The sequence below is a fragment of the Pteronotus mesoamericanus genome, unplaced genomic scaffold (assembly GCF_021234165.1).
Source record: "Pteronotus mesoamericanus isolate MK-2021 breed Mesoamerican mustached bat unplaced genomic scaffold, CSHL_Meso_final scaffold_125, whole genome shotgun sequence".
Lineage (NCBI taxonomy): Eukaryota > Metazoa > Chordata > Mammalia > Chiroptera > Mormoopidae > Pteronotus > Pteronotus mesoamericanus.
In genome coordinates, this window is record NW_026555304.1 from 3,543,261 (window position 1) to 3,558,158 (window position 14,898).

At 38.3% G+C, this 14,898-nt stretch overlaps 2 protein-coding genes across 2 annotated transcripts in view; one reads left to right on the forward strand and one right to left on the reverse strand.

Annotated features, from left to right (window-relative positions):
* Positions 1-14,898, forward strand: part of CENPP (centromere protein P) — a 329,764-nt gene that overhangs the window by 216,161 nt on the left and 98,705 nt on the right. The gene's annotated exons all lie outside the window — the stretch shown is intronic.
* Positions 2,106-14,898, reverse strand: part of ECM2 (extracellular matrix protein 2) — a 44,497-nt gene continuing 31,704 nt past the window's right edge. The window contains exons 7-10 of the mRNA XM_054588008.1: positions 11,891-12,048; positions 9,409-9,548; positions 7,735-8,061; positions 2,106-2,317 (exon numbers count right to left, since the gene is read on the reverse strand). Of these exons, the coding sequence (XP_054443983.1) occupies positions 2,149-2,317; positions 7,735-8,061; positions 9,409-9,548; positions 11,891-12,048 (794 nt within the window). The 3' untranslated portion in view covers positions 2,106-2,148. The remainder of the gene's footprint in view (positions 2,318-7,734; positions 8,062-9,408; positions 9,549-11,890; positions 12,049-14,898) is intronic.

Consider the following 14,898-nt stretch of genomic DNA (forward strand, 5'->3'; position numbering starts at 1 on the left):
TACCTTGCCTTAAACCTGCAATTTTCAACCTTTTCCATCTCGTGACATGCATACACTAAGTACTAAAATTCTGCAGCACACCAACAATATATTTTTTTGCTGATCTGACAAAAAGATAGGTATAATTTTCACCCATTTACATGGAATGACTATCGTTGTGTTGGCTGTTGTCATTTTTCCCTTTGACAATGTAAGGGAAAAGAGGTCAGTGCCAATGACTAGTCAGGTATTGTATGTTTTAAAAATTCTTGCAGCAGACCAGTTGAAAATTGTCTTAAATCATTTAGGTCTGTGTATTTATATTCACACAGCAAGAAACACTGCACAAGGTTTCTTGTTAAATGAATGGATAACCATATTTTCTTATTTTTACCTGTCTTTTATATTCAACTTGGCCAATTTAAAGTTAGTTAATGCTCCTATATTCTGAAACTTATTATGAATCTCAACTTTCCATACGATTCTTTTTCTGTTTTTAGCCAGTTGGTTTAAGCCTTGATTCTTGATTTTAACAGTCTTCCTTATATTATTTTTCTTATTTATATTGTAATCTCAAAATCCTAGCTGTTAAGGGGGTTTGGGGCTCAGAAAGAAGGGTTTGTAAATAACATGCTCAGTTGAGTATGGGCACCCAGGTATCCTGATTCCTGGTGTAGTTATTTCCTTATGATTCCAGGCTATACATGTCTTTAGTGCTTTTCAAAATAGCCTTATCCATAATAATTAAATTTGAAGCTGGTTGTTCTGAATTTTACTTGAAAAGTTGGTAGTAGTAAGTGCATTCCTGCATACCACATTTCCTAGGTGCTTTTCATTCTGTAGTTCTCATAACAGCCCTGTGAAGTGGGGCTGGAAGGTTCTGAGGGTGGTGAGTGAACTATTAAAAGATTAAATAACTGAAGTTCAAAAGATCAGCATAACCTTCACAACGGTGCCAAGACTGGGACTTAAGTTCCTAGTCTGGTGTTTTTCAAGACACCAAACTGATAGTAACAAGAAAAGTCAACACAGTTTCTGTATGTGCCTGTTATGAATTATTTTAGAAATACAGATAAATGATCATTATGTAATGAAAATTCTAACACATGGAGTTGGTAGTGTCCAGTATGTAGTAAAATACTAATAGCTTTATTAAGGTGATTAAAAAAAATATATACTTGAACAAATCAGAGCAAAGAAGATAGGTACTAAAAATGACCAAAGGAGCAAAAATTTTCAAAAGCTCAAGCAATAGGTTTACATTTGCCAAGATATAGTCAAGGATAATTAACATACTTTCAGCAAACTCCACTGCTTTCCATAAAACCTTTTGATCTTGAGTAAAAACTAATGAGGGTGATCTAAATATACTGCTACACTTTTTATATACTTTCAGCAAACTCCACTGCTTTCCATAAAACCTTTTGATCTTGAGTAAAAACTAATGAGGGTGATCTAAATATACTGCTACACTTTTTATACTTAAAGAAAATTTTCAAAATAATATACAATTCACATGTACCATTCTCTCAGCTTCCCCTAATATTAAAAATCTCATAAATACCCCATAGTACAATTCTCAAAATGAGGAAATTAACATTACAATGGTGTTTTGATTTCACACATGTAATTAATAGAAGAAACTAAAGCTAACCCAATATTTATGTGTATCTATACCAATAATTGTAGCATAGGGTCTTAAAGAAAGTTAATTATTCTTTCTACTTTAAAATAAACAACATTTGTTCATAAATTCCTCCTATGATCTTTTTCTACCATTCATTTCTTGATCTTGACCCATAGCATACATAATTTTTAAAGGGACTTAAGGGGTCCCCAGCAGTATTCACAGGTCAGTTGTAAAGGACATGTTTATTTTGTTCCAGATTCTTTGACTCTTGCTCAGCAGTGTATAACATGAAATTCCCATCAGAAAAGCTTTGCAATGATGGCTTATTTCTAGAGTATGAAACTGAAACCTTAGCTGAAAGTGTTAGAGGATGAAACCTTTCTAGATATATTTTTGGTTGTTCATCTCTAGATTAATCAATCAGGTAGACTAGCGTAATGATACTGACTATAACATGACATGATGTGTCTCATTGATGATAAATACTACTACAACAAATATATAAATATAGCTTATAAATGACAAAGGCAAATGTAGTATTACTTGATATTCTGTGGTTTAAGAATGATACTCGAATATGATCTTATGCATGAAAATGCATAGGGTGATATTTCTCTTGTTTTAATATAATTGTTTTCAAGATGAAGATATTCCAGTGTTGAATCGTCATCATCTTCAGCACTGCAAATTTGTTCTGGAAGAATATCCCTAAGGAAAAATAAACATGAAAGTCAAAATAATTCAAGTAATATTCTGCCTTCATAATTTAGGAGTTAAGTTTTACATTTATTTTAAAAAGTTATCTTGTTATGAAATAAAATTGATCCCTTTTTTATATTTTATACCAGAAAAAGTTACAAATACATCAAAGATCTGAATGTGAAAAATGAAACCATAGATGTATTAAAATGAAGAAAGCATGGTCATAACCTGGGAGCAGGGAAAATGCTTCCTGCTTGTGACTTAAAAACTAAAAGCACTAAAAGATGAGATTAATGAATATACTGCATGGTTTTTTAAAAAATCCAGTTAAAAGACAAATGGCAAACTAGGAGAAAAATCTTTGCAACTTATATTACAGATAAAGGGCTAATATACAAACACCTAAAAATCTAGAAGGAAAAGGGAAAAAAGAAAGGAAAAAGAATGAGACAACCAATTCACAAAAGGAAAAAATAAAATGATATGTGAATATGAAAAGATGCTCAATTTCATTCATGATAAGAGAAATATAAATTGAAAGTATACTGGCATACTATTGTCACCAGATTTGCCTCAAAAAAAAAGTTCAAAAGCTCATCAACATGTTCTGACAATGAAGCTGCAGAGGACCAAACACCAACGAAAGGAATTCATAACAATAGAGGCCCATCAAAAGGAACTTTGCAGTAGCTAGCAAAATTACATGCGCCTTTCCCCCTTTTTATCCAGCAATTCCACTTTTAGGAATTTATCCCAAAGTTAGACTGGAAAAATACAAAGTGAACAAAGTTACGCACTGTGACCTTATTTGTACTACTAAAAGAATGAAAACAATCAAATTTCTATCAGTAAGGAACTGGTTGAATAAAATATCTGAACAATGGAAAACTGTGCAGTTGTAAAAAGGAATGAGGAAATTCTCCATTTACTGATATGGAATAATTTCCATGATATACTGCTCATTTTAAAGAGTAAAGAATGGAAATAAACACATGTTTTCTTTCTAAAGAGGGAAAAGAACATCCTTCTATGTAATATTTGTATAGCAGTTGTTGGGGAGAATGGGGGAATATGGATATGTATGTATGTATGCTTATATTTGCAAAAAGAAATACTAGAAGGTTAAACTAGAAATTAATTTAAAAATTCAACCTGTGGGGGCAGATGGATTACAGTGTAAGGGTCAGACAGAGGAGAAAGACTTCTTTTAATATACATTGTTAGCAGTTTTGACTTTGAAATCATATAGTGTTTAACATAGTAAAAATTATATTAATCAACTAGAAAATAATAATTCCTAAAGTCTCCCAAAAAAGACCTTTTCTGAGTATGTATTAAGTTGTTGACAAATTATTACAGAGAAAACCACTGTATTTCAGCTATGCTTCTTTTGTACGACTTACTCCAAGGACAAATGGAGCTACCAAAAACATCAAACTTTTTTGTTATTAGCTGTAATAATGGTATTATCATTTAAAAACTACTGTTTAGCCCTGGCTGTTGTGGTTCAGTGGATTGAGAGCCAGCCTGTGAATGAAAGGGTTGCCAGTTCAATTCCCAGTCAGAGCACATGCCTGGGTTGTGGGCCATGTCCCTAGTAGGGGGCACATGAGAGGCAACCACACATTGATGTTTCTCTCCCTTTCTTTCTCCCTCCCTTCCCCTCTCTCTAAAATAAATAAATAAATAAAATTTTAAAAAACTATTGTTTATATATTGTAATATCAAATGTAAGTTAATATTTTTGGGAACCTAGATTTTCAGTGTAAGATAAACAAGTTTAAAATGAGAAGAATACGCTATAATGTTAAATTAGAATTGGGGATGTCAGTATGAACTCATTTTTCTATTTACAAAATGCATGTTTTTTAGGAGTCTACTAAAATTTTTCAAAACAGTAATAGCACATTTGAAGGGAACATGCCTGCTGTACAGACCAGGTCCTCTGAACACTCTGCCCCTGTGAGAAGAGCTGGGAATCTTTGGAGAAAGGCTGGCACAGGTGTGCAGTAGAGAATGTAAAAGTGAGCTAAAATCAATGGAAGATTGTCTAAGGACATAGGAGCCAGCTTGAAGGGCTACTATTGGCCAAAGATGGGACAGTTTAAGAGCAAAAATTGCAATTAATTGAAACATTCTAAATAAGTAAAACCATAAGTTCATGTTGATTCTCCAAAGAGAGAGAAAGCCAAAAACAATAATAAAGCAAAAACACTCAACCACCATTTTTCCCTGAGATAACCACTATTAACATTTTAATATATTTTACAGTCTTATATATATAATTCTTCTGATTTTATGAAAGTAAAATATTGTATTAGTTTAAAGTATACAGTGTAATGATTTGACATATGTATGTATTGGGAAATGATTGCCACAGTAAGTTTAGTTAACATCCATCACCTCTCATAGTTACAAACTTCTTACTCTGACAGTTTAAAGGAAAGAACTGATCATTTACCCTATCTTTCAGAATAACAAAAGTGGCCCTTGTTGATAAGAAAAAATCCTTTATAGAGGAATTCCAGCTGGCAAATATGGAAAGAATGACAAAAATAGAAATTCACCATTTTGTAACCCTTAAGAAAATAAGACTTGGGACTTCTAGTCATGATGAAGGCATAGGTAGACCTGCTTTACCTCTTCACACAACTACAAGAAGAATCACAACTAACCTGAAAACAAAAAACATCCAGAACTGCAAGAAAATCAAACTGTATGGAAGTCTGACAATCAAGGATTTAAAGAAGCTGCATTCATCCTGATGGGTAGGAGGGCCAGAGAGGTGGTGGTGATGTCAGAAGGAGCAGTATCACATCCATGTCTAGTGGATAAAACTCAGGAGGGATACCTTGATACCAGGTGATCCCAGACCACGTAGCCCAGCATTCCAGTGCCGGAAGGACAGAACCTCACAACTTCTGGCTGTAAAAACCAGTCGGGGTTGGGGTGGCAGAAGAAACCGCTGGTTTCTAAGGAGAGTCCATTTAAAGGACCCACTGAGTCCTAGAATGTCCACAAACCTCCACCCACTCTGGGGATATTCAGCAGGGCAGCAGCTAGAGGGGCACCAGTCGCATACAGGAAGTGGGTGAAGTGACTAGAAATGGGACCAGTGCTGGGCAAGCCTCCAGAGGCCAGGCAGTGGCATTATCCCCTCTCTAACCCCTCCCCCCACACAGTGCCACAAAGTGGTGAAGTGAGTTTCTCCGCCCTGGCAAATACCTAAGGCTTCACCCCTTACAACTTCTCTGGTGTGCTAAGACAGGGAGTCAAAGCAGCTCTACCAAATGCGCAGAAACAAACAAAGGGAGGCTGCCAAGTTGGGGAGACAAAGAAATATGGCCCAAAGGAAAAAACAGAACAAAACTAAGTGAAATAGATGTAACCAACTTATCAGTTGCAGAGTTCAAAACACCGGAGATAAGGATGCTCAGAGAAGTCATCAAGTACAGCAAAAACATAAGGGAAGAAATGAAAGCTACACTAAGTGAAATAAAGAAAAATCCTCAGAGAACCAACAGTGAAGGAAAGGAAGCAGAGTTCAAATCAACGATTTGGCACATAGGGAAGAGATAAACATTCAACCAGAACAGAATGAAGAAACAAGAACTTAAAAAAGCTAGGAGAGGATAAAAAGATTCTGTGACATCTCCAAATGTGCCAACATCTGAATCATGGGGATGCCAGAAGGAGAAGAAGAAGAGCAAGAAATTGAAAGCTTATTTGAAAAAATAATGAAAGAAAACTTACCTAATTTGGTGAAGGAAATCAACATACAAGTCCAGGAAGCAGAGAGAGTCCCAAACAAGTTGGACCCTAAGAGACCAACACTTCGACATATCACAATTAAGATGCTGAAGGTTAAAGATAAAGGATTTTAAAAGGGGCAAGAGAAAAGGAGAGAGTTACCTACAAAGGAGTTCCCATAAGACTATCAGCTGATTTCTGAAAAGAAACTTTGCTGGCAAGAAGTATTCAAAGTGATGAAAAGCAAGGACCTACAACCAAGATTACTCTACCCAGCAAAGCTATCATTTAGAATTGAAGGACAGATAAGTGCTTCCCAGACAAGGAGTTCATCACCAAGCCATTATTACATGAAATGTTAAAGAAACTTATCTAATAAAAAGAAGGTCAAAACTATGAACATTAAAATGACAAACTCATAACATTCAACAACTGAATCTAAAAAACAAAAACAAACAACAAGAACAAGAAGAGAATCACAGACGTGGAAATCATTTGGAGGGTTATCAACTGGGAAGGGGAAGAGGGAGAATGGTGGGAAAAGTACAGGGATTAAGAAGCATAATTGGTATGTACAAAATAGACAGGGGTGTGTTAAGAATAGTATAGGAAATAGAGAAGCCAAAGAACTTGTATGCATGACCCATTGGCGTGAGTTAAGTGGGGAGTGCATATTCCTGAAGAGAAGGGGGTGCTGGGTGTCAGGGGGACAAAGGCAGAAAAATTGGGACAACTGTAAGTGCATAATCGATAAAATATACTTACGAAAAGAAAAGAACAGATTCAGGCAACAGTGGTCTATCTGTGAGTGAAACCACTGGTTCAGTGGTGGAGGAGAAAAGGTTATAATGCAAATGTCAGGCCTTGGCCCCCTAAATCCCACCAGAAGTGGTACAAACAAACATATGTATCCTGTTGCAAAGTAATAGAAAGCAAGCACATAACATGACTTGTGGAGTAAATTAGCCAAATATTTTGAAAGCAAATCTTACAAAGCCTCCCTAGCTACCCCCTACTTCTTCCACCAGGGCATTTAGAATCTCTTAATCCTTTCTCTGTCTTGTTTTTGGAGGCGTTTAAATGTGTTTGGAATTTTAGAGGACAGGAAAGGTATGAAGATGTACTCTTCATGGACAAGGCCCCAGAGCTCAGTGTTTTGCCTCTTTTGTTAATGCTTTCTGGGCAGGCAGAACCCATGCAGAAAACTGTCTCGACAAGTGAGGGAAGATGAATCTCCATAAATTTATTTAGAATTTTACTTTCAGAAGAATCTAGATAGAAGCAAGTTTAATTTTAGCATATATTTAGATGTTGTGTTCCACAGATTAAAGTGTTTATATGTGAAGGTGTGAGAAGCACCATCATCTAATACCTTGATGCCTCATTTCAACCTGTCTTTGAGGTTCCAAGTATTATATAATAATACTCTGCTTTTAAAATATTTTACTATGGAAATACACAAATATATACAAAAGTAGAGAAACATAATGAATTCTTATGTACCTATTATCTTCTGGCTTCAACAATTACTAACGTTTACCAATCTTGTTTAATACAACTCTTGTCACTTTTTTCCTTAAAGTGAATCCCAGACATCATGTCATAGTAGTTTAATCATATATTTTTGTCAATCACGGCAATACAAATAAATACCTGAAAAAGCCAAAATTTACCGTATCTTGTTGTTGTTCAACCTCAAGAAATGTAGTGCTTTCATTTCTTGAATGCCTGGTGGTATAGATTTTAAGTCATTGTGATCCAGAAACAGCTCTCTCAGAGAATGATAAGCCCCATAGAAGGAGACTCGGTCCACACCATCATCAGAGAGTTTGTTGAATGAGAGGTACAGATATTCCAGGCCTGGCTGCATGTGGCCAAACACATAGCCAGGGATGCGCTCAATCCTGTTCCCCAAGAGCACAAGGTGCAGCAGCGACTTGGGGAGATAGGAGGGGACATGGTAGAGCTTGTTGTAGGAAAGGTCAATTGATTCCAGATTTCTGTGGCAAAGCAAAGAATAAACAGGGTAGAATATCAGGGCAGTGACTGTGAGCTTTAGGTTTTGACAAGGCCAGTGAGGATGCTTTTTGATTTTTTTGCCAGCAGTCGGTGTGCTATGATGATTCCCAGTGCAACAGTGGCTCTGTGGCAGCCTGACTCAAGTTGTGTTCTCTTACCTGGGCACCACACAGCTGCTCCAGTTCCATCAGAGAGGTGCACCAGAGTTCAGAGAGAAAAACTCATATCCCAGGGGTAATGCTGAGGCTCAAAGAAGTCCCCAAGTATCTCTAAGGTCAAACTTGAATGAGAGATGAAATCTAAGAGTTCTAGCCAACATCAAATTGCCTATTCCTAAAATCTTCAATGGTCCTAGCAAAGAAGTGGCAGTGCTGTGGTGTTTTTGTATTCTCATTCCAATTTGATCTGATGACCTGGCACCTACGACATGGAATGAGACTGAGGGATCTAGAAAAGGTTGTTCACTGGCCAGAAGCTTAGGAAATGTGAACTGCCTGATTGATTTCAGGAGCCTCACTTGCAGGCTCTGCCTACTCATAAGACTGGGTACCTCACGAAGACTCAGTCACCTGCCACTACTACATCCTGCTAAAACCCAGTTGGCCATCCACACTTTTCATTTATTCCCATGCTGCTTCTAAAAGAAACCTTTCCCAGCTGTGCTAGTCAGATCCCTTGCTCCCTTGCCACATGCTGGACCCACTAACAGGGCTCAATCAAGCTTTCCCACATGGCTTATTCTTCACCTTGCCCAGCAAAGTCTCCACACTGGCCCCTTCAGTGAGGGCTGCAGCCTGGGGCCACATATTTCTCTTCAGGAAAATGATCTCTGCTGTCTGTCTGGGCTATCAGGCCAAGCATTCTCCAGTCTACTTTGTCAGACTTGAGGAAGAGAAATTGTTTGGAGAAATGAAGACAGTGTGGTTGTAGGACAGTGAAGCCTGGTGCTTTTACCTAAGCAAGTTGACAGAGGAGGGCAGTTTCCTTCCTCAGTCTGTGCAGGCGATTATCTCACTTAAACTTCATGACTACCCTGTGAAGTCAACAGAGTGTCGTGGTAGTTAGAGCCCAGGCCTACTGCACAGGCCCAGTTGTGGCTGGCCGAATACTTGCATGTGGTAAGGTGTCCACAGCAACAGTGACTGTGGCTATCCTAACACCAGTCATGTCATCATTGGTTTGAACTCCGTGCCTAAGTTTGGGCGGGTGGGAATGGAGTCACTAAGAAAGGATGCTGTCACCTCCCTCATATCTCCATGATCATATCTCTTTAATAATGGCAAAAGGGAGAGATTGTCTTAAAAAGTCTAATTATAGTAGATACTTACTCTTGGTTTATCCAGGCTAAAGGGGCAATCCTATTTTCTTCGATTTTATTATAACATAGTACAATGACATTGATATTTCTGGTATGATTGAAACATATTTCAGTTATTTCTTCAATTTGGTTATTTTCTAGGTATAATTCCTATAATTAAAAGAAAAGACTTATTTTTCTTCTTGTTAGTTGATGAATATATTCAATTTTACAGAAATTAAAATGGTATCACAAACTATTCTCATTAGTATTATCTAAAGAGTCTTTTACTGCTCTTCCAAGGACATTTTTAAGCTGTCAAATTTTTTAATTAGAAAAATATGGAGTGTCTGTGATTTTATTTAACTATTTTTAACCATAAAATGTGGCAAGATATAGTATGCCATAATAATTGGATAAACTTATTCACATAAATTTTTTCATTTGACTTCAAAATCCTAGTAAATAGGTAGAAATTATAATCCCCATTATAATCTCCAGCAGTGGAGAGAATCCAGCCTAGAGACACAAGGAGCCCATGCTCAAGGCTACACAGCCAATGTACAAAGAAAACTCATCCTAACTCAGCCCCACCAGTTCATGTTGTCTGCAGTATTTTTAGGCTCATGTTTTTTGGACTTGCTTTTGTATGATGATTAATTTAATTTGAAGTCAATTCAGATCTTTTATGTATTGTCATGGTGAAGTTTACCAGAACTTTAAGTTTTCAAAAGCTAGCTCTCTTCAAATTTAATTCAGTTGGCATCAGGGTTTTTCATTCAACCAGAATCTCATTGGAATTCAGTAGAATGGGTATGTATCTTCAGTGTAACTTTCTGTTCCTTTTGTAGTAACTTCCCTGTCATTGTCACTTAAGTTTGGTATTTTTTAGGAATGGGCAAAGAGATTTTTAGCTTATTTCTTTTCCCTTCATATGTATTTAGGGGTAAACTAGATCAGTGGTTCCCAAACTTTGTATGGTACAATAATTGTGAGCTCTTTATTTTTATTTTTAAACCTCACTCAGGGATACATTAATTGATTTTTAGAGAGAGGAAGTAAGAGAGACAGAAACATCAATGTGAAAGAGAAACATCGATTGGTTGCCTTCTTTATGCACCCCAAGCAAGGATCCCAACCAGGGATCAAACCCGCAACCTTTTGGGGTATGAGATGACACTCCAACCAACTGAGCCACCTGACCTGGACACTTGTGAGCTTTTTAAAGTGTAAATTTCAACTTAAATGTACCCCAGTCAAAGCACAGTCATCCATACATTGAAGCTATGCAGCTCTGAAGCTGTGCCTTGGGTGGATTCAGAGCACAAGTGTCTGTGTGGACAGCACTTCCCAGGTTAGTCAGAGAAGTCCTTTGGAAAGAGAAGAGAGGGATGGAAGGGTTAGATGTGGAATGGACGCACATTGCTCTTTGTATTTTTCAAGCTGTGTGCTCACACACCTATGTATGTACTTGTGTGTTTTACTGTGTACATTATGTATTGAAAACTTTAATTTTTAAAAAAAGTTACAAATTGCTGACCCCCCATACAAAGAACCTGATTTAGCATGTCTGGAATAAGTCCAGGAGTCTGTATTTCTTAAGCATCCAAGTGACAGTGATGTAAAGCCAGGTTTGGAACCATGATCTTTTCTATTCTGATAAATTCTAATCTTTCGTCTCAATCTGAAAATTGGAGAAAAAGGAAGGGTGGTGACTGTGGCAGCAACATCAGATGGAGATCAGTGGCTCCCTCTTGGCCCTCTGGGTCCCCAGGTCTGGGAAACCTCATCCTTCCTTCTTGCTGAGTAATCTAGTGTATGGTAGAAATGGAGCTCAGAGGAGATGGTCTGGGTTTCAGCTGGATCTGCCAGACCTTTGTGTCCTTAATGCAGGAAGTTCGATGTACCCTCAGTAGCAAAGTCCATCAGGAGTCCTTCATAGTTAAGTGTGTTCCTTGCCACAACAAGGGAGACCACACTTCTCTGCAGCAGGGGCATCTGCAGAGGGGTGGAGACAAGAACAGCACTTGGACCTTTGGGAGGAGCTTGTCAGAACTGGTAAACTGGGAGGCTGTCAGCACAGCTGGCAGCCTTCTCTGTAGGTTATGTCCAATCATGCAGGGTCACTGCTAGTTTACGTGGGACTCTGAGTGACACAGACTGGGATGATTATCACAATTCTCTTGGGGATCGTTAAAACTAATTTGCAAGTCAGGGTACTTCTTGCAAGTCATAGATTCTGTTTAAATTCTCAGTTCATTTTCCCAGTCTCTCCTGAGGAGCTGTCAGTAGGACCATTTATTACTTTTTTAAGGGTCTCTACTCATAATTATAACTTTGATTCATAATTGTATGTAATTTATAGAGAAAAATGTTCAAATTATAGCAAGTTCCATATATAGAATAAAAAATACAGAGTTTAATAAGCCTCACAATAATGCCTTAAAATATATTGTTTGTTTTGTAGCATACTGTATTTAAAATATAAAATATTTGCAGAAAGATATGGGTACCTCAATTGAAGCAGGAAGACCCTGTGGTATAATTCTAAATTTATTTCTTCCCAGCCGCAGGTAGGATAGGCTCTTCAAAGGTTTGAAAGCTAAAGGATTGACGTTGGTTTCACTGAGATTGTTTCCTTCCAGTTCTAAGGTGACCAATTGATTTAAATCTATAAAAAACATAATTATTGGGGTATTAGGATACCAACTGGAACATCATACAATTCCTATAACCTTTCAAAATGTCATGTGAAGTGTTCAGTTTATTTGGAGGATAGATATTGTAGCTTCTTTTGTCTAAGATCTTATTTATTCATTTTTATTTTTAATATATAATTTATTGATTATGCTATTACAGTTGTCACATTTTTTTCTCCACTTTATTCCCCTCCACCCTGCACTCCCCCCCGCCCAGCATAAACTCCCCCCACTTAGTTCATGTCCATGGGTTGTACATATAAGTTCTTTGGCTTCTCCATTTCCTATACTATTCTTAACCTCCCCCTGCCTATTTTGTACCTACTATTTATGCTGCTTATTCCCTGTACCTTTTCCCCCGTTCTTCCTTCTCCTCCTCCCCTCTTTTTTACTGTTCATAGTTTTTCACCTTTTTCTTAGATAAGTCTCTTTGACATTTCATGCAATAAGGTCTTGGTGATGATAAACTCCTTAACTTGACCTTATCTGGAAAGCACTTTATCTGCCCTTCCATTCTAAATGATAGCTTTGCTGGATAGAGTCATCTTGGATGTAGGTCATTGCTTTTCATGACTTCAAAAACTTCTTGCCAGCCCCTTGTTGCCTGCAAGGTTTCTTTTGAGAAATCAGCTGCTAGTCTTATGGGAACTCCTTTGTAAGTAACTGTCTCCTTTTCTCTTGCTGCTTTTAAGATTCTCTCCTTTTTTTTAATCTTGGGTAACTTAATTATGATGTGCCTTGGTGTGTGCTTCCTTGGGTCCAACTTCTTTGGGGCTCTCTGAGCTTCCAGAATCTCCTGGAAGTCTGTTTCCTTGGCCAGATTGGAGAAGTTCTCTTTCATTATTTGTTCAAATAAGTTTTCAATTTTTTGTTCTTCCTCTTCTCTTCTGGCACCCCTGTGATTCAGGTATTGGGTCATTTAAAGTTGTCCCAGAGGTTCCTAAGCCTCTCCTCAATTTTTTGAATTCTTGTTTCTTCTTTCTGTTCTGGTTCAATGCTTACTGTTCCTTCTGCTCCAAATCGTTGATTTGAGTCCTAGTTTTCATCCCTTCACTGTTGGTTCCCTGTATATTTTTCTTTATTTCATTTTGTGTAGCCTTTGCTTTTCTTCCATTTTGCAACCATACTCAACCCTTTCTGTGAACATCCTGAGTACCAGTGTTTTGAACTGTACATCTGATAGGTGGGCTATCCCTTCATCGTTTAGTTCTATTTTTGGAGATTTGATCTGTTCTTTCATTTGGGCCATATTTCTTTGTCTTGGCATGCCTGATACATTTGAAGGGCCAGAGCCTTAGGTATTCACCAGGGTGGGGCAACCCAGGTCATTTTGTTGTGACACTGTGTGTGGAAGAGGGGTCAGAGATGGTACAATGCCGCTTGCTCAGCTCTCGGCCTTCGGCCAGCTTTCAGTCACCTTTTCCCACTACCCACAGGGAAATTGGGCCCTTCTGATGCTGATTCTCAGGTGGGTGAGTTTATGTACATTCTAGGACCCCACGGGTCTCTCCAACGGACTCTCCTGCGAAGCTGGGAGTTTTTCCTGCTGCCATATCTCCAACAGGATATTACAGCCAGAGGTTTTGAGGCTTCCTTTTCCTGCACTTGAACCCTGGGTTGCGTGGGCTGTCTTGCTCCCCAGCTGTGTATCTGCATGCAACTCTGGGACCGCCCAGTCCACCAGCAACTGCCTTGCCCACTTGGTCCTCCAGCTGTCACCTTGCCATGTGTCCTCTCCACCCCAGCTGCCCATCTCTACCCCTCCTATCTATCTGGATGAATGTTCCTTCTTTAACTCCTTGGTTTTCATACTTCCATACAGTTCAATTTGCTGTGGCACTTCTGGTTGTTTTTCATTTTTAAATTTGTTGTTGTCCTTCTCTTGGTTGTGTGAGGAGGCAAAGTGTATCTACCTATACCCCATCTTGGCCAGAAGTCTCTGTAGCTTCTTTCTTTGTATGTCCCTATAGAGCCTTTTCCCAAGTATGTTGCACACTCTAAATGCTCAGTTAAGCCAAGACTGAACACTGAATGCATGGTGTCATGGAGAGGCAGGCCTATAGAGAAACCATTGTGCTGTCTGGTCAGAGTGAACACCGTAAGGATTGGCAAATAGTTGGTGGAGGCAGCGATGGCCCAGCAGGGACTCAGAACACAGCTGTGCAAGAAGTAGAAGGTTGTGGAAGATCATTTGAAGCATTTGTAGAGACAGGTGGGTATTAAATGGCAACATAATTGGGGATGGATGAGGAGTGTAGTGCAAAGATTCCTTTTCCAGGACAAAGAAGGAACGCTCTTTGCCTGGCAAACCCTCGGTTTCTGAACATGCAGCATTGAATTTCCATCACAATATTCACTTCCTGGCAGAGAATGCAGCCAGGTAGACATTTTGAAAGCAAAATCTTCAAAAATTCTCCATGCGTTCAGATCGTGCTACCAAAAAAAGGCCTTTATACAAACAAGTGTTCTCTGAATTGTTTCTACTGGCCTCAAGAGTGGTATGATCCAAATTAATTGGAATCTTAAAGAAGAATGGACAGGTCAACAATGATGATTGCCAGAAGTGTCTGAGTCAGACATTCAGGGTGTAACTTTGGAGTTTGTTCAGTGGCCAAGATTTCCAGAATAGAGGATGTTTTCATATTCAACTGAAGTCACAGGCATTGCCCTAAATGCTCTGTGCAACTCATTTCCTTCTCTTAGGCCTATCAGAGAAGCAAGACAGTACTCCCCAGAGTACAGATCATAGACACTAGAAGATGACACAGAGATAGACAGCAATGTAGACTTGAGTGGTATGGGAGTGTGAGCCGGGCTCAGCT